Source organism: Adiantum capillus-veneris, chromosome 15, assembly GCF_014529385.1.
Source record: "Adiantum capillus-veneris isolate H3 chromosome 15, ASM1452938v2, whole genome shotgun sequence".
NCBI lineage: Eukaryota > Viridiplantae > Streptophyta > Polypodiopsida > Polypodiales > Pteridaceae > Adiantum > Adiantum capillus-veneris.
The window spans coordinates 8,430,916-8,456,026 of NC_140945.1; the positions used below are offsets into that span (position 1 = coordinate 8,430,916).

At 50.4% G+C, this 25,111-nt stretch overlaps 1 protein-coding gene across 4 annotated transcripts in view; it reads left to right on the forward strand.

Moving 5' to 3' along the window:
• APC7 (tetratricopeptide repeat (TPR)-containing protein) overlaps positions 1-25,111 on the forward strand; it is a 196,991-nt gene that overhangs the window by 124,255 nt on the left and 47,625 nt on the right. For 3 of the 4 annotated variants that reach the window (XM_086530011.1, XM_086530010.1, XM_086530009.1), the window contains exon 12: positions 311-514. The exons of the other annotated variant lie outside the window; for it this stretch is intronic. In XM_086530011.1, coding sequence (XP_086386137.1) covers positions 311-514 — 204 coding nt within the window. The remainder of the gene's footprint in view (positions 1-310; positions 515-25,111) is intronic. 4 annotated transcript variants of the gene reach the window in all.

The window sequence follows — 25,111 nt, forward strand, 5'->3', positions numbered from 1 at the left end:
GTTTCTGTAATTATGGAATTTGAAGCTTCTTTGTGTATGTAGCACTCAAGACCACCATAAACTGTGCAAATTTGCCACAAAAATGCTCTAAAAGCCTTTTGGTGTAGAAACACCGTGTACTGTGTTTTGCAGTGACTAAGAGAAAACTGTATGGTCATAAATTTGGGACTTAGTGAGCAGATATTTCATACCTCTTTAGTTTTATGATATATGCATGACTGTGCATGTATTTGAATAGGTTGGTTTGTTGAATTATCAGGAGTACTGGATCTCCTATTTTCTTATCATGATTCACATTTCTTCAACACAGGCTCGGCAAATTGATCAATTCAACATAACCGCCATGGATGAGTATTCATTGTTGCTTCGATCAAAATCAGGACATTTGGAGATGAACAGGCTAGTAAATGACCTGCTAGACATTGATGTTGGGCGCCCTGAGGTATGGGTTGCGTCTGCTGTATACTGGGATATGCGTGAAGATAAAGAGCGGGCTGCAGCTTATGTTGATAAGGTGTGCACTTTGAAGACTCGTTTTAAATTCAATATGGGAGGCTCGATTTCATTACATGAGATATTTTCATGTTTTGTGAGTGCCGGCACATGCTCACATGCTGTGCATACATTGCAAGCTTGGAGAGATACATTTAGCGACATGTTACAAGTCTGTCCACCCAGACAGAATTATAAGGGGGGTGTGTGTGTGAGAGAGAGAGCAGATGCGAGTGGAATATGTTTTCTTCTTCAAGACATCTCTGTTGCAGTCTCTCCAAGTGGCCTATGACTTGGATGAGATTCCTGTTAGTCATTATGACCTCTATTTTGATTGTTTCTGATCTCCCGTTTGTAGTATTTCTCATGGGTTTTCCTTGTCTTGAGGTTTCCCATTGGTAATTCAAAATGACATTACAACAAAAAAGAGTGTGTGAGAGAGAAATGAAATGTTATATTAACGTTTTCAAAAGGCCAAAGTGACCTATGAGACCAGAAAGTTACAATGTGGTGGATCTGATACAAAGTCAGAGTAACAAAAGTAACAAAATGACAAAATAATAATACTATGCTATGGAATCCTAAACTGCTAGGTGTGAACTAAGCAGCTAGCTGGGATAGCTAAATCACAAGAGATTCAGCATCGGTCGCTGGCGGATCTCATCAATCTCCTCCATGGTCAGTAGTCTGACCGAGCGTCGTGCATGTCGGGCCAAAGTGATCCAGATCCTCTGATGCAGCGTCCGTCGATGCTGTGTAGTCCTCCACAGTCGTGGGCGTCTAGAGAGAGAGAGAGAGAGAGAGAAAGAAAGAAAGAAAGAAAGAAAGATTTTTAACGTCTATGTCAGGCCGAAATCGGCCTATGAGACAAATCAAATGTACATTGTGTGTATGTCATCCGTCTATCGGAAAGACAAATGAAACAAAATTGATACAAAACTGAGCTGAAAGTAGATAGTGGAGTATCTGAGGAGGGATGGAGCTCTATCTCTAGGGGTATATGCATGTCTGTATGCTCAAGGTAGTACAATCATGAGAATGCATCAAGCTATCTAGCTCCATCCTGTACTAATGGGGGGGTGTAAGATGTGGTACATGGGTGGGTCTGGTGCCAAGGCTACCCGGATGAAAGCTGTCGGGTCAGCCCTCATCTGAGCCACTCGCTCCTCAGTGGCACGGCGCTCCCGGGCTCGGATCTCCTCGATCTGTCGGTGGTGGGAGCTCGCGCCCCTGTAGCCTGTGACTCGTGGTCGTCGTCTAGCTCGGTTCACCTCCGCCTGTGGGAGTGTCACTCCCCTCTGAGTGTCTGGTGAGGGGGGGGCGGAAATCCTCTGAAAGAAGTCTGTGAGCTGCGACTGTCTCCCCTCTGTCTGTGTAGCTGTGTGTGGCTGTAGTAGTGTGTCCCGATGGCTCTGTATCTCTAGTAAGAAACGTCCGAGCTGTCTCTGATCTCGAGATTCCATGATCTCTCGGAGAGTGGGCTGTCCTCTAAATAGGGCCTCATACCTGCCTCTGATCTCAGTGTATGCTCTGCATCTACATACAAAGTGCTCCTCACTCTCCACCTCCTCTGTGCAGGCTCTGCAGGTTCGCCCCCCCCTCGGAACACCAGTATGTCTCCCGATCTCAATCTCTAACCTGTGTGAAGCCACTCTCAGCTGACCAATCGCCACCCGTGAGCTATGTGGCATATATGTGTCCATGTAGCGTGGTCTCTGTATGAACCCCCCAGACAATATGGTGAGAAACTGGTCTCTGTAATCTGACATCCTCGTCCCCAAGCTAGGTGCCGCCCAGACTCTCCTAGTGTATAGTTGCCACAGATCCTGTCTCAATACCAAGTTCCTCTCACTGCGAGAGAGGTGAACATATGGTGAGTGGGGGTCGTACTGGAATGGTGGTAGGCTCTCCATGTCAAGACCGTGTCCCTCAAACCATGCTCTGACCTGTGAGTACCATGCTCTCTCATGTCCACTCTCTGATAGCTGTATAGCTGCCTCAAATGCTCTACGGGTAAGTCTGTCAGGAGGTAGCTCTCTCATCCTCTGGATGAAGCAAACTGTCTGGAATAATGCCTCTACAACCATAGGTGGTGTGGCGAGCTCGGCTCTAATAATGTCGTGTGGCACTGTCTTCTTGCTGCGGAGCAAGCGTGAGATCATATATACCTGTGGTCTCTCAAGTTGTGTCCACTGGTCAGCTGTCAATCCTGGTGCCCATACTGCCGCCGAGTACATCAAGGCCGGGGTGACTAAGGTGTCGAAAAGCCACCCCTTCGTGCGGGGCTCCTGAAAGTGTGCCTGGTGGCACCTCCGCTCTAGCATGGCCAGAGCTGCATATCCTCGGGTGAGCCTGTCAACAGCAGCCTGCCTCATAGTGAAGGGTCCTGGTAGGCTGGTGAATGTGATGCCAAGGTAGACATAGGAGGTGACTACATCAACCTGTCCTCCTGCTGCTGTGAAGGTGGCGGCGCTCCTCACTGCACTGGATGTGTGAAAGATCATAACCTTGGTTTTGCCAAGGTTCACAGTCAACCCCCTGTGTGTGCTGAATTCGTCCAAGGCCTCAAGATGGCGTTGCAAGCCCTCGGGTGACTCTGAAATCAACACAATATCATCAGCATATAACATGATGTGGACCGGAGTACCTGCCAAGTCGCTCCCCTCTCCCCCTGCTCGTAGTATGTAGTCGGAGATCTCGTCGATGTATAGCCCAAAGAGTGTCGGGGAGAGTGGGCATCCTTGCTTAACACCAATGGTGCTAGCAATGGTCTCTGAAAAACCGCCTGGGCAACGAACCCGACCCGTCACCCTCTCATATAGAGCATATATGGCCCAAATCATCTCTGTTGGTACCCCAATGCTGTGAAGGCGCTGGAAGAGTCTCTCGCGTGGGACTGTGTCAAAGGCCTTGCGGAAGTCCACAAAGCAGCAGTAAAGCCTCTTCTTCCGCGCCTTTGCCCCATCAATGAGGCAGCGCAGAACGAAGATGTGGTCAATGGTGGAGAAAGCTCGTCTGAAACCTGCTTGGCCTGGAGCTCGTAAACCCTCGATCTCTGCGTAGCAGCTGAGCTGTGCCTCAAGTACTGCTCCATATAGCTTGGCCATCGTGTGGCCAATCATGATAGTCCTGTAGTTCCCTGGGTCCAGGGTGTCGCCAGATTTGTGGATAGGCACTATGGTGTGCTGTGTCCACTCCTCTGGGAAGCCCTCCCCTATAGCCCGGTTGAAGACATGTGCAATCAACGGGGCTATAGTGGAGGCCGCATAAATGATGTGCTCACTCTGTAATCCAGTATGGTCAGCTGATCGTCTGTGCTGCATGCGGCGTATGGCCCTCTCTACCATCTCTGCCGTAAAGAAGGAGGAGCACGTGGGGCGAGGCTCGTGTGGTTGTGGAATAGGAGGCTGCCCTGGCACTTCATAAAGTCGCTCTGCATAATCATGCCATATCTGTGGATCCTCAATAGCTGTAGTCGGACGTGGCTCGCGTAGGGTGCGCCATGCCGTCGCGCTATCCATGCTCATGAATAGGCGGTATAGCTCAAGCTCCTGTGCCTCTTCGAATGCTCGCCGCTTTTGGCGTGTCAGCGTCTTCATATGCTGTCTGGCCTCTCTCTCTGTGATCTCTCCTAAGGCTCGTCGTGCCTGGAGGCGTCGGTATAGCTCTCTGCACTCATCATCATACCAGCGGTTCTGAGGCATAGCCCCGGGGGGGGAGTGCGTCCTGTGTGAGTGGTGTGTGGAAAAGAGCTAATAGCTGAAGTGTGGAGAACGGAAGAGATATGTGATGTGAGAACTGAGAGTGGTGTGGATGGGTGGAGGAGACATAGGCCATGTTCGACCTTGGCCGAGTAAATAGAGGCTAACTCATGTGTGAAATGGATGGTGGTGTGTGGAGTGCGTGTTGTGGAGCTGTGTGTGATGGTATCTCCGGTGATAGAGAAAGAGAGGTATGTGTGGTCGGCTCCGATGGGTATGGGTGGAATGGTGAAGGATGTGATAAGGTGTGTAGCCTCCCTGGGTCCCAGAATATAGTCGACTGTACTCCCCCCTCCTTCTGCAACTCCATGTGGCATACAAGTCAGGCCCCCTGAGGTGGGCCACTGGACCATCCCGTTATAAATAACGAGACGGTGCTGGGAGCCAAGTCGAAGTAGATGTCGTCCATAAGCTGTGACTGGAGCTCTGTCTGCTGTGTCTCTCCTAGTAGCCTCCTCATCTAGAGTGTGTAGTGTCTCTGGGTCCTCATGGTCATATGTCTCACACTGCTCACTGCGTGTACGAGCATTGAAGTCTCCCATAAGGAAGACTTCACCCAGTGTGGAGTACTCCATAATCTCCTCCGTGAGGCATGCGTACGGTGACTCCTGCTCAATAGGGGCGAATCTGGAGCCTGTGGGAGCAAAATAGCAAAGGGCAATGTAGACGATCCTGTCTCGTGAGAGCTCGAGGCGAATCCACATGTAGCGGGCCTGTGGGTCCCGGGCAACAATCTGTAGTCTGCTGTGAAGCCCCTGTCTAAAGAGTATGGCCACTCCTCCTGAGCCGCGAGTGGTGTGCTGGCGCATACATCCTCGATGTAGAGACTCCCACTGAAATCCATGTATCCGTGGTAACCCTCTCTCCGGGCTCTCGTGTGTCTCTGTGAGTAGAATGATGTCTCGACCTCTCATCACCTCCTCAAGTCTCTCTGGGTGTGTCCATAAGTCTCCATTGCAATTCCAAACCGTGACATGAATCTCCTCGTGTGTCCCACAGGCCGCGAGTCCCTATGCGATGGTCTTGCCATCAATGATAACCCTACCATCCCGATATACTGCCTTCTTCCCTTCTTTGCGGGCTTGGTGGACTCGAGGCATGCACGCGCGACGGTGATCTTGTTGCATCTTTGTGAGGTCATCATCTAGATAAATCGGTGGGCCGTCGATCCCTCTCAGGATGACCCTCTTTCGGAGGAAGGAAGTTCGAGACTCCTCGGAGGCGAATTGGAGGATGAGAGCTCTTTTCTTTGGATCTTTGCCGGCTCTCCAAACTTTGGAGAAAGGGATCTCTTCTTCCTTGTATCCCACTTTCTTGCATAAAGCTTTCCCATCGCTTTCGGGTGTAGACCCTTCTTCTTCTTTGATGCCGGTCACTCGCACATTGAGACGGCGAGCTTGTCGCATCTTCTCCTCTTCGATGGTTGTGTGTACGATGAGTACTTCATCTTTTTGGGCTTCCTCTCTTGCTACCTTCTTGATGTTCTTTTTGACTACTTCGACCCATCCTTCTTTGGTGGCCTCTAATTTGTCCTCAATGCTTGCGGTGAGGGCTTTGGTGATCTCCTCCTTGAGGGCTTCCTTAGCCTCCCCTTTAATCTCTCCTTCCTCGGGGGTGAGGGATGTGAGGGAAGCATGAAGGAGATCGATTTGTGCCTTCATCTCTTCTTGCTCTTTCCTCCATCTCTCCCTCTCCTTCTCGTTCTCCCGTTCCCTTCTCTCCTTCTCCTCTTTGAGATTTTGGATTTCCGCTCTCATGTCCTCCTTCTCTTCGTTCCATAGCTTGATGAAGTTGGCTTTCTCCTCCTTCCATATTTCTCTCTCCATCCGCCATTCCTTCATGTCCTTCTCCAATTGTGCAAGCCTCTTATTCGTGAGCATGAAGGACGTTGTCTTCTTTGTCGGTGTCGGCGTCTTGATGATGGGGGAAGACATGGTTGGCTTCGTAGCTACCCTCTCTTCATATTGTGAAGAAGAGGGGAAGAGAACACCTAGCTTGTGTGTATGCAGGGGGCAGCGGGCAGGGGATGGGGATGGGGTGTGTGTTTTCACTTGACGTGCAGGGAGCAGCGCAGCGCGCAGGAGGGAGCAGCACACAGGGGTAGCGTGCAGGGGTGGGGCAGCGCGCAGAGGAGGCAGCGCGCAGTGAGCCACGCGCAGGGGAGGCAGCGCGCAGGAGAGAGAGAGAGAGAGAGAGAGAGAGAGAGAGAGAGAGAGAGAGAGAGAGAGAGGGCAAAACAGCCTGCTGCTGACTGCTGCGCGAACCCTAAAAACAGGCCTCTGTTTGCTGCGCGAACCCTAAAAACAGCCTGTTACTGCTGCGCAAACCCCAAAACAGGCCTCTGTCTGCTGCGCGAACCCTAAAAACAGCTTGTTACTGCTGCGCGAACCCTAAAACAGACCTCGATCTGCTGCGCAAACCCTAAAAACAGAGCAGGGCAGCAGCCATGGGGAGAGAGAGAGAGAGAGAGAGAGAGAGAGAGAGAGAGAGAGAGAGTTCTTTGGCAAGCCAAAGATTGTCATTGAGCTTTAAGAGCACATGAAAGAGAGAGAGAGAGAGAGAGAGAGAGTAGCTTAAAAAAACAGCATTCTCAAGGCTAGCTAAGATAGGTAAACCCATCATAATGTTGAACGATGAATAAATAAAGTGAAAAAATTGGGTAGTATTTTGCCATTAACTTGGTCATTTTCTCAAGAAATCAATATATGCACTCTCCCACGAGAACCTCCACGGGAGGTTTTAAGGCGTTCCAACCAGATGCTAACATATACATGCCTTCAGATGTTATGAATGTAGATTATGCTCTTCCAGTCAATTCATTCTAATATTCAAGAATGCATATATAGGTTTAGGAAATAAACACCAAACGAACATATAATTTTGAATACATGAGAACTAGCACAGCTTGTTCTAAGTAGGTACATGTGCACCTACCTGATGGACATTTTGTTTGAGAGAGAGAGAGAGAGAGAGAGAGAGAGAGAGAGAGAAATAGAAATAGAAATGTTATATTAACGTCTTCAAAAGGCCAAAATGACCTATGAGACCAATCAGTTACAAAATAGTGAATCTAATACCATGTCTGGGTACAAAAGAACTAGAAGTGGAACAAAATACTACTACTACTACTACAATCTAAAACTACGTGGGTGTAGCAGCTGATACAATAGGTACCCGGTAAACTGGATGTAACAGTGTGTGAAACAAAGATGGAAGAAATGGTGAGGATCCATCCTCATCTGCACTCTGGATGTCGAGAGAGTATGGCTCGAATCTTCTGTTGTAGTCTCCGTCGATGCTGTGTAGCTCCTCTCCTCAGTCGCGGTCGTCTGTATCTTTGTAGCTCCAATGCTCGGTCGATGAGAGTGCCAGTAGTGGTCGAATGAGTGTGGGACGAGCTCTGCAGTGGTGGCTGCTCCTCTGGCTGTCCCATATCTAGTTAAAAGAAATCTGTAATGTCTCTGGGACTGCCTCTCTCTAGCTCTCCCCAGTAAAGTGTCTCTATACCTGTGTAACTCAAGTAGATATAGTCCAAGACATCTTTGATCCTCATAACTCATGACCCTAGATAGAGGACCAAAACCCTCTCTGAATAAGCAGTGGAAACGCCCCCGTATCTCATAGAACACTGTGCAATGACATATGTAGTGCAACTCTGTCTCTGGCTCTCTCTGGCATAATCGGCATATCCTGCTGTCTGCTGCTCTAAAGAGAGAGAGTCTTTCGCCTACAGGCACTCTGCTCTAAAGAAGTCTGTGATCTGTCTTTGAGACTGGCTAGCCTCTCCTCTCATCAGGCTCTCTCTGTGCCTGCGCAGCTCGAGCAAAAACAAACCCAAGCATCTCTGATCCTCGTACCGCATGACTCTGGAGAATGGTCCAAAGCCCTCTCTGAACAAGCAATGAAATCGGCCTTGTATCTCGTAGTAGACGGGGCAGTGGCATGTGTAGTGCAACTGTGTCTCAGGCTCGATGTCACAGAGGGGGCATGTCCTGGCCTCTACTGGTACTCCGTTGTATCTCGCAGTCTCGATCCGCAGCTAGTGTGAAGATGTGCGTATCTGGCCAATAGCACATCGTATCCCATGAGACAAGTGGGTGTCCATGTATCTGGGCCTCATCACAAAACCATCCACCGTAAGCTGGAGGAGATGCTCTTTGTAGAAAGCCATCTTCGTGCCCAGCTCCTATGCTGGCTGTATCCATGTCCTCTTGGTGTCTAACTGAGTCAAGTCTTGGCGGATGAGCCTGGTGATCTCGGACTGTGTAAGAGTCAGAGAGGGTGCATCCAGTGAGTACTGGAAGGGAGGCAATCTGTCTATGCTGAACCCATGCGCCTGAAACCATTATGTCATCTCCCCATACCAGCATGCTGTATCTCCTTGCATGGCTAACTGTCGAGAGGACTCAAGTGCAAGGCGGGCATATCTATCTCTGGGAAGTTCCCACATGCGGTGTATGAAGGAGACAGACCTGGTGAGTGCCTCAACCACTGCAGAAGCCACCAAAGTGTCAAAGAGCCAGAGCTTGGTCAGAGGCTCCTGAAACCAGAGTTACCAGGGAATGCCCCCCTAGCCTCCGTTCCGGGGGGCAGTTCCCTTCGCGAACGTTCCGAAACGTCCCGAAACGTCCCGAAACGTCTGACGTTTCGGGTGGCCAGTGCAAACCGGAACGGCCGTTCCGGAACGTTCCGGAATGCCCCTGGAACGGCCAACGGCTACAAACAAATTTGGCAAAAATTGAAAAAATTGAAGTAAATGTTTGGGCTTCTGTTTGAAGTGTGCAAGGCCTCAAGGACTCATAAAATGCACCCCCCTCCCCCTTTCTCTCCACAAGCTAATCCTCAAGGCTCAAGCTCTCTCCCTCTCACACTCTCAAGATCTCTCTCTCTCAAGACTCACTCTCTCAAGGCTCAAGGCTTCAAGCCTTCAAGCTCTCTTCCTCTCCCTCCCACTCTCTCAAATCTCTCCCTCTCTCTCTCAGGATGAGGACCAGGAGGGCTTACGATCATGACGGTCTAGTAGCGGAGCACTTTATACATGCTAGGGATATGCTGATGGAGGTTCTTGCAGTGTTGTTCAATCGTGCCATGTGTGAGGGATTACCTGAGACTTGGAGGTTGTCTACTATTGTGCCTATATTCAAGGCAGGTGATCCTACAGAGCCTGGAAATTACCGCACTATTATGGTTGGACACACACTGGCACGATTGTATGCATCCATTATTGAGCAGCAGTTGAGTAACTGGGCAGAGGGTGAGGGTGTACGGGCAAAGGGACAGGCAGGTTTCAGGAGGGGTTTCTCCACTCTTGACCATATTCTGACACTCAGAGCTATCATTGAGGAGGGCAAGTCACATGGGAGACGGATTTATTGTAGCTTTGTGGATTTCCGCAAAGCATTTGACATGGTACCGAGAGCTCGACTGATGCGCAGACTGCAGGAGATGGGGGTGCCCACAGTGTTGATTTGGGGGATTATGGCTTTATACAGATCATTGATGGGACATGTACGCACCCCAGAGGGGATACCGCACTATTATGGTTGGACACACACTGGCACGATTGTATGCATCCATTATTTACAGAGCCTGGAAATTACCGCACTATTATGGTTGGACACACACTGGCACGATTGTATGCATCCATTATTGAGCAGCAGTTGAGTAACTGGGCAGAGGGTGAGGGTGTACGGGCAAAGGGACAGGCAGGTTTCAGGAGGGGTTTCTCCACTCTTGACCATATTCTGACACTCAGAGCTATCATTGAGGAGGGCAGGTCACATGGGAGACGGATTTATTGTAGCTTTGTGGATTTCCGCAAAGCATTTGACATGGTACCGAGAGCTCGACTGATGCGCAGACTGCAGGAGATGGGGGTGCCCACAGTGTTGATTTGGGGGATTATGGCTTTATACAGATCAGTGATGGGACATGTACGCACCCCAGAGGGGATATCTGACTTAGTTCACTCCACTATCGGGGTGAAACAGGGTTGCCCATTGTCTCCTACTCTATTTGGTATGTATGTTGATGAGGTGTCTGATTACATTGACAGAGAGGGTGATAGAGGTGCCCAGCTGGCAGGGACGTGGATCCCATTGTTGTTATATGCTGATGATATTGTCTTGATCTCTGACTCACCAGAGGGTATGCAACGACAGTTGGATGCATTACACAGTTTTGCAGAGGATAGTGGATTGTCTGTAAACCTTGGTAAAACCAAGGTCATGGTGTTTAACACCACACCGCAGTGGATCAGGAGATCGGCACCGACCTTCACGTATGGTCAAGAGATTGTGGAGTATACAGATGCATGCACTTACCTTGGGATAGTCTTCACTGGGCCGAGGTTTTCTTTGGGGAGAGCAGCAGAGACTAGACTGACCAGAGCTTATGCGGCCTTGGGAGGCTTGGAGAGGATGTGTTCGCAGGTTCAGTTCCAGGAACCTCGGACAAAGTTATGGCTCTTTGATACTTTAGTAGCCTCAGCTATGATGTATGGGGTACAGGTATGGGGACCTTCTGTAGGCCAGGATGGTTGGAGACGTATGGAGAGGCCCTTGGTATCTATGATCTCCCGATTGATTAGAGCCAAGGCCTCCGTACCTCACGCGATCATTCGAGCAGAGCTAGCTGCCCCCCCCATGGAGATTGAGGCGCTTACTAGATCAGTGTCCTTTGTGCATAGCCTATGGGATACTACTAGAGACAGATATGCTAGACTGGCCCTTGAGTCTTCCAGACAGTTAGCTCTACAGGGGGACACTTCATGCTGGTATGCACAGATGACTTCATGGTTTCAGACGCATGGCTTCACCATGGCTTCACCATGGACAGGTTGCCCCCTTTCCAGTATTCTCTTCAGGCACCCTCGCTGTCTCTTACACGGGTGGAGATCACTAGACTCATTCGTCAGGACTTGATCCAGCTCGACACCAGGAGGACATGGATAGAGCCGCCTCAGGAGTTGAGCACGAAGATGGCTTTCTATAGAGAGCATCTTCTCCACCTCACAGGAGATGGGTTTGTGATTCGACCTAGCTACATGGACACACATATGTCTCGTGGTTTGCGTTGTGCCATTGGTCAGATACGCACATCCTCACATCAGCTCGAGATTGAGACTGGTAGATTCAGAGGGATACCAGCAGACAGCAGGATATGCCGATTATGCCAGAGAGAGCCAGAGACAGAGTTGCACTACATATGTCATTGCACAGTGTTCTATGAGATACGGGGGCGTTTCCACTGCTTATTCAGAGAGGGTTTTGGTCCTCTATCTAGGGTCATGAGTTATGAGGATCAAAGATGTCTTGGACTATATCTACTTGAGTTACACAGGTATAGAGACACTTTACTGGGGAGAGCTAGAGAGAGGCAGTCCCAGAGACATTACAGATTTCTTTTCACTAGATATGGGACAGCCAGAGGAGCAGCCACCACTGCAGAGCTCGTCCCACACTCATTCGACCACTACTGGCACTCTCATCGACCGAGCATTGGAGCTACAAAGATACAGACGACCGCGACTGAGGAGAGGAGCTACACAGCATCGACGGAGACTACAACAGAAGATTCGAGCCATACTCTCTCGACACCCAGAGTGCAGATGAGGATGGATCCTCACCATTTCTTCCATCTTTGTTTCACACACTGTTACATCCAGTTTACCGGGTACCTATTGTATCAGCTGCTACACCCACGTAGTTTTAGATTGTAGTAGTAGTAGTAGTATTTTGTTCCACTTCTAGTTCTTTTCTAGTTCTTTTGTACCCAGACATGGTATTAGATTCACTATTTTGTAACTGATTGGTCTCATAGGTCATTTTGGCCTTTTGAAGACGTTAATATAACATTTCATTTCATTTCATTTCTCTCTCTCTCTCTCTCTCTCTCTCTCTCTCTCTCTCTCTCTCTCTCTCTCTCTCATCATCTAGTCATAGCAAGGTTGAATGGTCTTCAAAATGAGTTTTTTGTGAGTATTAGAGTCAAAGCACTCTAATACTCCTTGTATTTAAACACAAGGAGCTAAAAAATGCACTATTTGGGTGTTTTTTATACCTCCCGTTCCGCGCCGTTCCCGTTCCGGACCCCTAGCCGTTCCCCCGTTCCGCGGGGATCCCGTCGTCGTTCCCGTTCCGCGTTCCGGGTAACTATGCCTGAAACTGAACCTGTGAACACATCCTTTCCAATCTACGCAATGCTACGTGGGCTCTGGTCAACAATCTAGTCTCTACTGCCCTCACTGAAAATGTTGGCCCACTAAAAACCACTCCGAGGTAAGTGTAAGCATCTATATACTCCACTGTCTTCTGGCCGTATGTGAATGCTGGCGCTGACCTCTTGATCCACTGTGGGGTGGTATTAAATACCATGACCTTGGTTTTACCAAGGTTGACGGCCAAACCACTGTCCTGTGCAAACCTATGCAAAGCATCCAAGTGACGTTGCATCCCCTCCGGAGAGTCGGAGATCAACACAATATCATCAGCATATAACAATAGTGGAATCCATGTCCCTGCCAGTTGTGCACCTCTATCACGGTTCACCATCTCTCTCAATGTAGTCAAAAACCTCATCCACATACATACCAAATAGAGTAGGAGAGAGCGGGCAGCCCTGCTTCACCCCAATAGTGGAGTGAATCGGTGTGGATAGACCCTTTGAGGTGCGCACTACTTACATGTATAATGCCATGACCCCCCAAATGAGCTCTGTGGTTACTCCCATCTGCTGTAATCTGCGCATCAATCTAGCTCTAGGCACTGTGTCAAATGCTTTGCGGAAATCCACAAAGCTACAATAGATCCGTCTCCCACGCGATCTGCCCTCCTCAATGATGGCTCTGAGTGTCAAGTTATGGTCAAGAGTAGAAAAACCCCTCCTAAACCCTGCCTGCCCGGCTGCGCGTATCCCCTCCCTCTCTGCCCATCTACTCAGTTGCTGCTCAAGAATAGATGTGTACAACCGTGCCAATGTGTGTCCAATCATGATAGTGCGATAATTCCTAGGCTCCATAGGGTCTCCCGACTTGAAGATAGGTACAATAGTAGATAGGCTCCAAGTATCAGGCAAGCCCTCACACATGGCACGATTAAACATAACTGTAGCAGGGCTACAGTGTCCTTCACGGTATTTCACAGGACAGGTCTAGGCTGGTTCACATTGGACGGACACTGGACGGACCCTCTGGGCTGGGGAGTGACACGTGGCAGGGTACCGACGGTGGTCTAGTGGACCTCGTGGCCAGGTCACCACATGGATGACATTTATGAGCCGTTGGTGGCTCTTTATGGTGGTACATATGAGTAGTAGCGGTTGGTTATTCGATTATCTTCTTCACCTCTGAGCTTGTACGTAGTCGTCTAGAGTGGGTCTTTACACAGAGCACGTCTTCACCCTCCCGGCACATCTGAGCCTCGACACCCCCATTGTACCTGTGAGTCGTGGGCTGGAGCTGAGTGTGCTGCCACGCCAGAGTCTGTGTCAGTCTTTGAGATAGTCGAGTCATATGTTCTGGTCTGCCGTTGTGTCTCTGTGAGCTCTGTTGACGTCTATTGTTTCCTTTCTGTTTAGTCTGTGTGAGGGAGATTCAGTTTGTTTGAGTGAGATTGTCACGCACACTGCATTGAGTACCACCCACTGTAGAGAGCACGACACATTATCCGCGCTACAATAACTGCTAGAAGCTCTGCTAGTAGATCTCTGGCATGCGTGAAATGCTCAGCCACTAAGCCATCATGATCGTATGCTCTCCCAGTTCTCATCCTGTCAATAGCCTTCCTCACCATCTCAGCGGTGAAAAAAGCACATGTGTGTGGGCATGGATTGGGGGGGTCGGGAAGGGGGGGCTCCTCAGGAACTGTGTACAGAGATGATGCGTACTGGCCCCAGTCCTCTGAAAAAGTGATGGCGGGGGGGGGGGGGGGGGGTGCTTCTGAAAGAGCCGCCATGCCTCACGTGAGTCCTGACTCAAGAATAGCTGGTATAGATTCTGCTCTAGGCGAGCCAAAAATGCCCTCTTCTTCCACCCCACTAGGCGTCGAAACTCAATCTGTGATTGTCTGTGAGTGATGTCCCCCAAAAGCACCTCCCTCTGAAGTCTAGCTCTAGTGTCCCGGCATTCCTCATCATACCAACTGTTCTGGGGCATGCTCCCCGAGCGGCGTCTCTGCTCAGGCTGGGTATGTGGGTATGCCTCTGCTGCTGCATCATGTAGTGTCTGTGTCAATATAGTAGTAAGCTCCTCTAGAGGTCGCCCTGGCTCCTTTGTGCACAGGCGTCTGTAGATCCCATCTATGTATACAGAGTCCGTCTCCCGTGTGAAGGTGTAGCGAGTAGGGACTGTTGTCCGAGCCTGTGTGCTACATTAAACTGAAAGAGAGAGAGAGAGAGAGAGAGAGAGAGAGAGAGAGAGAGAGAGAGAGAGAGAGAGAGAGAGAGAGAGAGAGAGATTGTGTGTGTGTGGTGAGTGGAAGACGAGCGCAGCCAATGACAGTCGGGCAACAGTGTTAGGGTTTCACAATTGGACTACAGCCCGTTAGGGTTTCACAGTTTGGCAGAAGCGCTCTAGGGTTTCGCAATGGGACAGCAACGTGTGAGGGTTTCTGTATTGCTAGCTCGTGTGTGTGCGTGCTGTCCCACCAGGGAACCCCCTGCAGCCCTGCACGCGTTCTCAGCGTTGTGTTGTCCCTCGTCTACTACTGCGACAAACAGCTCTGAGCGCCCCTGGCCTCCCTCAACTCTGCGCCATCTGAAGTTTAGGCTTTGCCTTCACAGCCAGCTTCCGATGCAAGTTCTGTAAATCTTTAGGTTTTCAGTTTGATTAAAGTTTTCAAGCAGCAGGTTCCTGTACAACCAGCTTTGTAGCGCAGATAATGTGTCGTGCTCTCTACTGTGGCTGGTCCTCAATGCAATGTGCGGACAATCTCACTCAAACAGACTAAAACGAAAGGAAGCAATAGAGTCTAGACGTCAACAACTGAGCTCACAAAGACACAACAGCAGACCAGAATATATGACTCGATTATCTCAAAGAACTGATACAGACTGTGGCGTGGCAGCACACTCAACTCCAGCCCAGGACTCACAGGTACAATGTGGGTGTCGAGGCTCAGATGTGCAGGGATGGTGAAGACATGCTTTGTGTATAGACTCACTCTAGACGACTACGTAAAAATTCCCCCTGACCAAAACGCTATTACTCATATATACAACCATAAAGAGCCACCAATGGCTCATAAATGACAACATCTAAGTCTATCTCCACTGGGTGGTGGTGGTGACCTGGCCATGATGTCCACTAAACCACCGTATCCCCGCCAGGTGTCACTGCCCAGCGAGTTTGTCTAATGTGAACCGACCAGACCCAAGACCAACTGTAAAGTCCAAACTGTACTAACTGTCCTGTGAAAGTGACACTGTAGCCTGCTATAGGTTGCCCACCACAAGACCGCTTCCCGTCCCGGAGAGCGGAACTAAAGACCTGAAAGATCGGCAACCAGGTCTACTATTGGTAAAACTCCAAAAGGTGATATCTATTGTTGGTGGTCGGACGATGGAGGAGGAGGAGGAGGCTGGTAGAAAGGTGGGTAAGGAGATGGAGGCCATGTGTATGGTGGGGGGTAGTGGCCATGAGGAGGGTCCATTAGATATGGAGTCGCCACCTCATGAGCAGCAGCAGACTAAGTCGGGTGAGTAGGTGGAGCAGATGGAAACCTAGGAAAAGACTGAGTAGGCTGAGAAGGTGGGATAGGTGGAAACCCAAGAAAAGACCGAGTAGGCTGAGATGGTGGAACAGGTGGTTGGAATCCAGGGAAGCTGTAGAAGTGCTGAGGAGAAGAGGTGGACTGGGAGGGGGAGGCCATAGAGGGTCCATGAAACTGTGATGAAGCAGATCCTGTTGGCTTAGACTCCATAGTGGTAGGATTTGTTTTCTCAGCTGCTTGGGAATCCCCTGAATGGGCTTTGGAAACATCCGTCTGTATCTGTCCTGCCATAGCAGAAACTTGTGTAGAAACCGGAGTTGTGGCTGTAGCTGTAGCTGTAACTGTTTGTGAAATGGCTACAGATTGGTATTTGGCACATGAGGGACACACTGTATGTACCATAAGAGAAAGTTCTTGAACTGCGGCCATATCATTTGCCTCTTTTAACTGTATTTGTTGAGTGCGGACAATATGTTTGAGGTCCACTACCTGTTGAGTGAGAATCTTTTGCGATCTTGAGCCTGAGCAATTAACATGTCCCTATCCATCGATCGTTGAAGGTGGCTGCGCACTTCCCTTTGCATACTGTCATAGACAGCACAATGCAGACCGTTGGTACCTTGCAATGAGATGGTTGCATCCATAATCATCGAAATAGCTCTTTTGTCCGCATCTAAAAGTCTGTGGGCTTGAGGCGCAAAATTGGCAAACATGTTAGGTTGCCCAGATGTAGGTGTCCCAGAGCTAGATGCCCTTGCAGTATCCCTATGTGCCCCTGCACTAAGAGTAGTAGTAGGTGGTACTGTCGACACAAATGGAGGGTGTGTTTTGGTGCCTGCAACACTACTCACAAGAGGTGGTGTAAAAGTAGAGGTGGCCACAGAAGTAGTCATGCCCACTCTTGGTGTTGCAGTATTGATGTCAGAGATTTTTGGCCTGTGATTCAGAGAAGGGTAGTGTTGCTAGCTGCTTAGTCGAATCTTTTTGTACTTTTGTCCTCTAGCATAAGGTGCCTTTCCCTTTGGTCATTTTGGAACAGCCTTGTTCTTGCTCTTTGGCTTCATCTTGCAGAGTGAGAACAGCGGTTGCATTTGCCTTTTGCTGCATAATTTGCACTACCCAATACATGATAGGGGTTGCATAGCAATTGAACCTCTCTGCTTTTCCTTTACGTTGAGTCCGAAATCGCTTTGCTCCGTCCTGTAGTGCCCTAAATAGCAGATGGTGAAACGGATACTGCAGGTAGTGGCAGAGAAAAAAAAAAGCATCGCAAATTCTTGGAGAACCTTGAGAAGATGGAACTACTGCTCTTTCCGGTGCGTGTAGTAAAAAATAATTCTGTAAAATTGAATACAGCTGCTGATTCTTGTGATAGTCTGCATGTGAGTGTAGCAATAGTTCTTGGCATGCATTTCCAGTGTCTTCCGGGGAGAGATTCGAGAAGGTTTTTGTGGCGGGCAAAGGTGCCGGCACATTTGATATCCCCATAGCATGTCCGATATCCTCCATTGTAAGGGTAATTCCATTTAGCTTTGGAAAAGTAAGCAAAAGGGCACTTAGCTCGGCATTGGAGATTGTGTAGGACAAATCGGCCTGAGCCAAATTTTGAAGACCCAGGTGTATCATTTGCTATTGAGAGAACACATCCTTGAGTGTTGTCGGGTTTGGCGCCTGTAAATGATAGATCATTAGTAAGGGTACCTTCGAAATGGCACCAGAAGGGCGAGGCACCTAGAGTGTAGTGACCTTGCCAGCAGTGACTGATTGGGGTGAATCTTCCTCTGAAGATTCTTCTGAAAGTTGCTCTGAACTCGGAGTATAGTCTGATTTAATGTCAGAGCTATCCCCAGAGGACTCTTCCTTCGACTGGAGGTGCTGCTCTCGATTCCGAGTACGAACCATCTTGATAAAGTATACCGAGAATCTTCAACTGATGAATCCTTAAAAACCTGTATTCTTAAGTCCTCACTGAAACATATACCACAGTAAACCACACTGAACAATTTCTCTAACCCACACTAAGATACATGTTGCGACCACAACTAAATACATTTAGCAAGGTTAATTCAAGCTGCCATCTTCAAGTGTTATCCAGCTTATGGGTGGTGAAGGAGCACGGCCAAGGAGCACGGAGCATGGAGAGAGAACTCCTGGAGGCACACCTAGCGATGGAGAGAGGCTAGAGGCACGCTGGCGATGAGAGAGAGCCTGGAGATAGAATGCCTCGAGGAACGCCCGGCTGAAAACGCGTCAGAGAATACTCGCTGCTAAGTTTTATTTTTTCTTGTGTCTGAAAGTGAGGCTGATTTTTACGGTGAGCTTTAATTTAAAGCCAGGTAAGTATGGGTTTTTAATTTATTTTAATATGGCTTACTTTTAGAGCACCGTGGGCGAGGGCGAGGGCGAGGGCGAGAGGAGGGGTATGGCGATGGTGAGAGGAGGGGTATGGCGAGGGTGGGGGGAGAGTGTGAGGGCGAGGGCGAGGGGATGGCGAGGGGTGAGGGCGAGAGGAGAGGGCTAGGGCTAGGGCGAGGGCGAGAGGAGAGGGGCGAGGGTGAGGGCGGGGCGAGAGCGAGGACTTGGTGGCGAGGGCCACGGCAGCAAGGCGAAGGCTAGGCCAATCAGGGCCAGGGCAGCAAGGCGAAGGTGAGGCAATTGGGGTAGCTGTTGGGCGAACCAATTTGATGCAAGGTGAAGGAGCATGAGTGAGAGGACATCAGAAGCACCAAGCAACCAGGCTAAGGGACTAGCAAGAGCATGGAAGCTTCACAGAATGCGGAAATCAGGTAATCTAACCTCTTTGGAAGTAGATAAAAACGCGAAGTAAAATTGCTATTGAACATGGTACCTTCATAAATACCCAATTGAAGAACACTAAGACCTTTTTTTTTCCGAGAAAAAGATCCTTCTATTAGTTAATAAAACTGCCCATAGGGCTACAACCACCTCTTCAAGAGAGGGCTACAACAACCATTGTGGGGAGACTCTCCCAATGAAAAATCAGCATATGTACTATGGGCTAAATCAAGAAATGGGAGGAGGGAAAAGCCACATAGGTGGTCGGTAGTGCCATCGGAGTACACCTTGGACCATGGTGTAGAAAGGCCCAGGACGCCATAGTCGAAGGAAAGCCTCTCTGCGCTCCCGCATGCGGTCGGAGCTGCCCTGTGGTCTCTCAAGCTGTCCTCTGAGAGTGTGGATCAGCTCTAGCCAAAGATCATGAACAGTCTCTGCTGGTGGCACAGGGTGAGCCTCAAAGATGCGCTCCCAACACTCCTCTCTCTCACTGCACCACTCCTGTGGAGTAAGCTCTGTGGCAGGCTGGCAGGCTGGATTGTAAGTCACCCCTCCTGCATCACTATCATCCTGCTGGTGGAAGATAGCTCAAACTGAAGTGCCGGGCCCGTGAGGGTGGACCAAGCCGCTACTCCCCAAGTATACTATCGAGCCGTGCAAACAGCAGGCATCAGCCGAAGAACACGAAGCCACACCTGTTGTGCCAAAGGACAGTCCCAAAGACAGTGACGCTGACTCTCCACAAGATGGTCACAAGCTGCACATGCGGCCGAAAGACCACTATGCACTAGCCAGCGCCCAAGTGCTATAGCTCTGTGTGCAACCAGCCACTGAAACAAGGTGACTCACCTTGGCTGTCTGGAGTCCCATAACCTCTCCCAGAAGGCTGCCAAGAACTCAGTTGTGAGACCCCCCTCTTGCCAATGAGGTGCTGCAGCGGGGCGGGCCTCTCTCTGTGCTGCTAGTATGTGACGTCCCACTCGAACAATGTACTGAAAGAACGGGACACCTGGGTGGTCTGTAGAAGAGAAAGGGTCCCTCCAAAGCCACTCTCCAGGATCCCACTGTACTCGTGCCAGTGGACAGGACTCCCAAGCCCACAGTCTCCAGTGTCCAGTCTCAAGAGCTGCTGGGTCAGGATCGATGACACAAGTCCTCCCACAGATGCCCTTCACTCGGATCCTCTGAAAACAACACTCTGCCACCTGCGGGGCCTCTACTGCAACTCGCTGTACGCGTCCCTCACCCTATAACTCGAAGAAAAGGGATGGAACAGTCTCTGAGCAGGCCCGGACTGAGATGGGAACCTCCGGTCGTGTGAAGGCTCCCATCCACCTAGGTGCTAGTGGCTCGAGAGGTGTGAGCCACTCAGCTGGAACTGCCTCTGAGATATCGTGGCACATGCTCTGCACCCCTCTCATGCCCTGTAGTTGGAGACCCTGCAACTCCTCTGAAAAGCCTAAAAACTCTAACCAGTCACCTTAAGAGCGCGCTGGACCCGTTGCCATGGGACCTCAGGAAACATGAGGCCGACCAAGCTAGGATCTGTACGTACGTACCGATCTGTATGGTACGGTACGTCCGTACTGTACGGTACCGTACGGTACGGATTCGTACTGTACGGTGTGTGTGTGTGTGTGTGTTTTTTTTGGTTTTGGTTTTGGTTTTGGTGGGTGCAATGCTATGGGTAATGTGTGGAAATAAACCCTATTGTGGCAGGAATTTTTGGTTTGCCCTTCTTTAGCCTTATCCCAACACCTAGTTTTGTAGACATTTCGACACAACTTGCATTTGTAGAGCACACACGAACGTCATTGCGGTGGTGAATATAGGAGGGCAAGCACGATCAGGAACTCGTATGAAAGCTTTGCCTTGGTTTATAGAATAGTGAACTAACATCCTTGGAGTGATACCTATGAATTTTTTATCAAGTACAGACCGTACTGTAGGTTTTTGGCATTTTTATAAAAAAAAACCTACGAATTTTACGTACCTAACAACTCTATCCATTCGGTACTACGTACAGGTCGTACCAAATATGTACCGTACCTTACGTACCTTACCACCTTGAGGCCGACTACCAACCAAGTGGCCTCTCTGAGTGCTAACCATGGGGTTCCAAACAAGGGGCTGTGGTCGGCGCTCCTTCGTGCAAGTAGGCTGTTGCTGCTCCAGGCCTCGCCGCAAGTGCTCCCAAGATCAAAGCAAACTCATAGCGAAGCGGTCCTCCAGTCTCCTGCTCAAACCAACTCTGCGCATCTCTATGAAGATCCATCTGGTCGAAGGTCGCCAGGGGCCTCCAGCCTGAGGCACCCTAGCACAAAGCCGCTGTAGCAAGAACTCCTTCCAGGGCTCCTCACCTGGAAGAAGTCCTCTGACTGTGAACTTCCCAAGAAGGGCTCTGCTCTGCTATGCGGGGTCAATGATCCCAAGCCCTCCCTGTGAACAAGGAAGAGTGATGACCTGCCAAGCCACTTTCACTCGGGCTACCTGAGTGTCACGTCCTGACCAAAGGAAGTTCCTGATCAGCCTCTCTACTTGGTTGATACAAGAACTCGAGAAGATCCAACAAGAAGTGATGTACCACATAGTCGCCAACAAAACCTGGTTGGAAACTACTATTCTGCCTGTCAAAGAAAGTCGTGTTGAGCTCCAGTGTAACAACTTTCTCCTGATAGACAAGAGGAGGGGAGCAATCTGTTGCTCAAGATACAAGTCCAAACCAACCTGACAGCCCAAGTACAGAACTGCAGTCCCTGGGGAATCCACCTAAAACCCTCTCCTGGCATCCAATCTGGCATAGGAGCACTACCAACCGAGAAAGCCACTGTCTTTCTCCAGTTGATCAGTGCGCCAGATGCACAAAAGAAGGTCTCCAGAGCCTACTCACACCTGTGAAGGTTGGCCTCCTGGCCGTCTAAGTACAAGGCTGAGTCGTCGGCAAACTCAGCATCCAGTAGCTCATCTCCCTGAATAGGGAGTGCTAAGCCCCGTAGACCAACCTGCTGCGACACCAAGAACCTACTCATCGCCTCCGCATAGAACACAAAAAGGAAGGGAGCAAGAGGACATCCTTGTCTGATCGAACGTGTGAGCATGAACCGATCACCCCTACCTCTTGCCAAAAGAACCTAACTGTGACCCGTCTGTACAAAGCTGACACCCCTCTGATCCAAGCATCTGAGAAGCCCATCCTGTGTAGAGTGCCCTATAGAAAGTCCCAGTCAACTCTGTCGTATGCCTTCTCAAAATCGAGAAGAAGAATCACCAGGTCCTCACCACGGAGCCGCGCTAGGGTAGAAGCCTCCCAAAAAGTAAAGACGTTGTCAAGGATACTGCGTTCCTTGACAAAACCTGTCTGAGTCCCATGGATAAGGCTCTCTAGAAGTGGCTGGATCCTCAAACTCAGAGCCTTGGCAAGAATTTTGTAGGCTGAGTTGAGGATGGTGATAGGGCGCCACTCTCGAATCTCATCCATGGAGCCACCCTCCTTGGAAATGAGGTAGATCAAGCTCTCACTCATGGTGTCAGGCATCACTCTTGTGTGCAAGATGTACTGAAAAGCACTACAGAGATCTGGGCCAACCAAGTCCGAGTACTCCAAGAAAAAATTGGGAGTCAACCCATCCTCACCTGGATAGCGACCACGAGGGAGGGCACTAAGAGCCGTGTGCAACTCCTCCAGCTGAAGTGGCAGCTCGAGCCTTTGACGCATCTCCTCAGTCACAAGGCAAGGCATCTATGCCCACACCTGCTCCCTGCATGCATCCTGACGCTCTGACTGAGGCTCTGCAGACAGTAACTCAAGGTAAAAGTCAGTAGCAATTGCACGCATATCCTCGGGCTCAGAAGCAACTGACCCGTCAGGCCTCCTCAACTGATTGACCTTGGCATGCGAATGTCGAGGTCCCACTGCCTCGAAGAAAGCACCAATCACTCTGTCGCCCACGTGTGTCCACTGAGATGCCTGTCGATGGAAAGCAAACTCATGTCGCCGCTCCTCTGTGCTAACAAGCTCATGGCAAGCCTGCTATAGCTGCTCCTCCAACCAAGGACTGTTTGGATGTTGCTCCTGCATCCTCTGCAACGAAGCAATGCCCCGTCTGAGACGCTGCTCCTTCTCTCTCGCTGCAGCCCGGCAAGCCAAAGACTCCTAGAGAAAGAAACGACTAATCTGAGCAAGTCCTAAGGCCACTCTGTCAACAGGAGAGTCCTGGCTGTCCAAGCTCTCTGTCCAGAGAACCTCTACTCGCTCTCTGAGTGCAGAGTCCAACAAGACCCTCTCTGGGATGCGAAGCGTCGTGCTCCCTCTCCTCTGCCTGTCTGCCACTGTGAGGATCACTGGTGCATGGTCCGAGAAGGAAGTCCTTGCCCATTGTCCCTCCCAATTCACTGAAATGGTCACTAGTGTAGAAGCGATCTATCCGCGATAGATTTACTCCTCTCACTCTGTGGTTTGAACGAGAGAAGGCAAGGTTGTCTGGGGGCCTCACAAAACTAGAGTGCTGCCATACATCCGAGACCCTCAGAGTCATACAAAACCTCTCCCAAGCTGCCAGCTCAACTCCATGTACAGTTGCATGGCTACCACCAATCCTATCAGAAGGGTCCTCCAACATGTTGAAGTCCCCCCCTATGCACCAGTGTTCTGCCTGTGGCAGAGACTCAACTATCTGTGACCAAAACTCTGCTCGTGCACTCACCACATTGGGCGCATAGATGTTCAGGAAGCCCACAAGGCAACCCTGAACCTGCATAGTAATCCACTGAGCCCTGCCTAGCACAATAATCCCTCTACCCACAATGGCCTGCTGCAAAGAATCCGCAATAGTCATACATACCCCACCCTGGATGCCTCCAGGTCCAAAAGCAATTGACCAAAAAGTATCATATCGTCCATGCAAGAGCTGACCACAACGTCTAATGCGGCTCTCACATAGATGGTGCTCCTGAAGCATAAGGAGATCAATCTTTCCTCCCACAAGGCAGCGCTGAAGCTCCTAACGCAATCGGCCCCGCTGACGTTGAAACTGGGGCCCACCAAGTCCCTGCACATTCCATGAGACGATCCTCATGGGGAGCTAGAGAGAACAGATGCTGCGGCAGCAGCTAAACGTGCTATCTTTGAGGCTGCTTGGATGGGGAGTAATCCGAATCCGAGCGTCCTCTAGATAGGCGTGACTACAACGAGTTCCTGGCCCAAGCCCAAGTAGAGCGAGCCGTCCGTAGAGCAACCTTCTCTGTCCAGGAGTCCTCATGAATGTGTACATAGCATGGCAAGCAACGGCAAAGAAGTAGACCACAATGTGTCTACATCCTGTTGTATCTGGAGGGGTCACCGCAAACTTGGCCAGTGGCCACAAAGTCTAAAGCATGTCTGTAACTCCTAGTCCTCCCATGTGGTGAGAGAACTCTAAGACTTGTGTGTGTAGCCACCCCAACACTGAGTCGAGAACTCTAAGACTTGTGTGTGGTCCACTCAGTCTGGTCCCTGCCGCCGCAAAGGGGAAAAGAGAAGCCAACCGCTGAGTCCAAGGCCTCTATCCCCCTAGCTGCAAGGAACAGAACATGAACCCTGAAGAAAGCTGCCTCATGGTCTGCTGATGGGTCGCCGAGAAAACGAGTGAAGTTGTAGTCGAAGAAGTCTCATCGGCGCCGCAAGTCGATGCTCGTCAGACCACGAGGGATAGCTGCAAAAGGAGACGTCCGTTCCTGTAGAGAGGGTCGCAAGAAAGGTTGTCCCTCTCTCGCCAAGCGACTCGTGGCAAAGGCACTGCCAACAGATCTCCTAGCAGCCGGAGATGGCCCTACCCCTTGGGTCGGCCGTGGAACTGGAGTGGGAGTAGAAGCAGGGGTGAGAGGTGGAGAGGAGGGGCGGGGGGAGGCTGATGAGGAGGGGGGGAACTTTGGGGGGGGAGGGGCTGTCGAGGGTGAACTGAGGTGGGGGACTGGAGCAGGGACCTCATCCTGCTCAAGAGGATTGAAACAGTTCCCCGTGGGAATCCACTGCTGCTGGGCAGGCGCCTGAGGACCACTCATAGTGCCAGGCTGTCTCTGTGGCCCCTGCTGTCGTCGACCACGGACCTACTACCATCCCTCCTCCGCTGGAGCCCCAGGCTCGGAGGGAGGCTCTGCATGTGTGTGCTGTGTCTCAGCTTGTGTGGCTGTTGGCGAGTCCTTGCAGGCTGGGGCTGAGTTTGCGGTGTAGGTCGATGTGTACAGGCCTTCGCAAGATGGCCCATCTGTTGACAAATGAAGCACTGGTTCGGGAGACCCGAATACTCCACGCTCTGTCTGAACCAACCCCCACTCACCCTAGGCAAAAGAAGACCTTCGGGTGTCCCTAACCAGAAC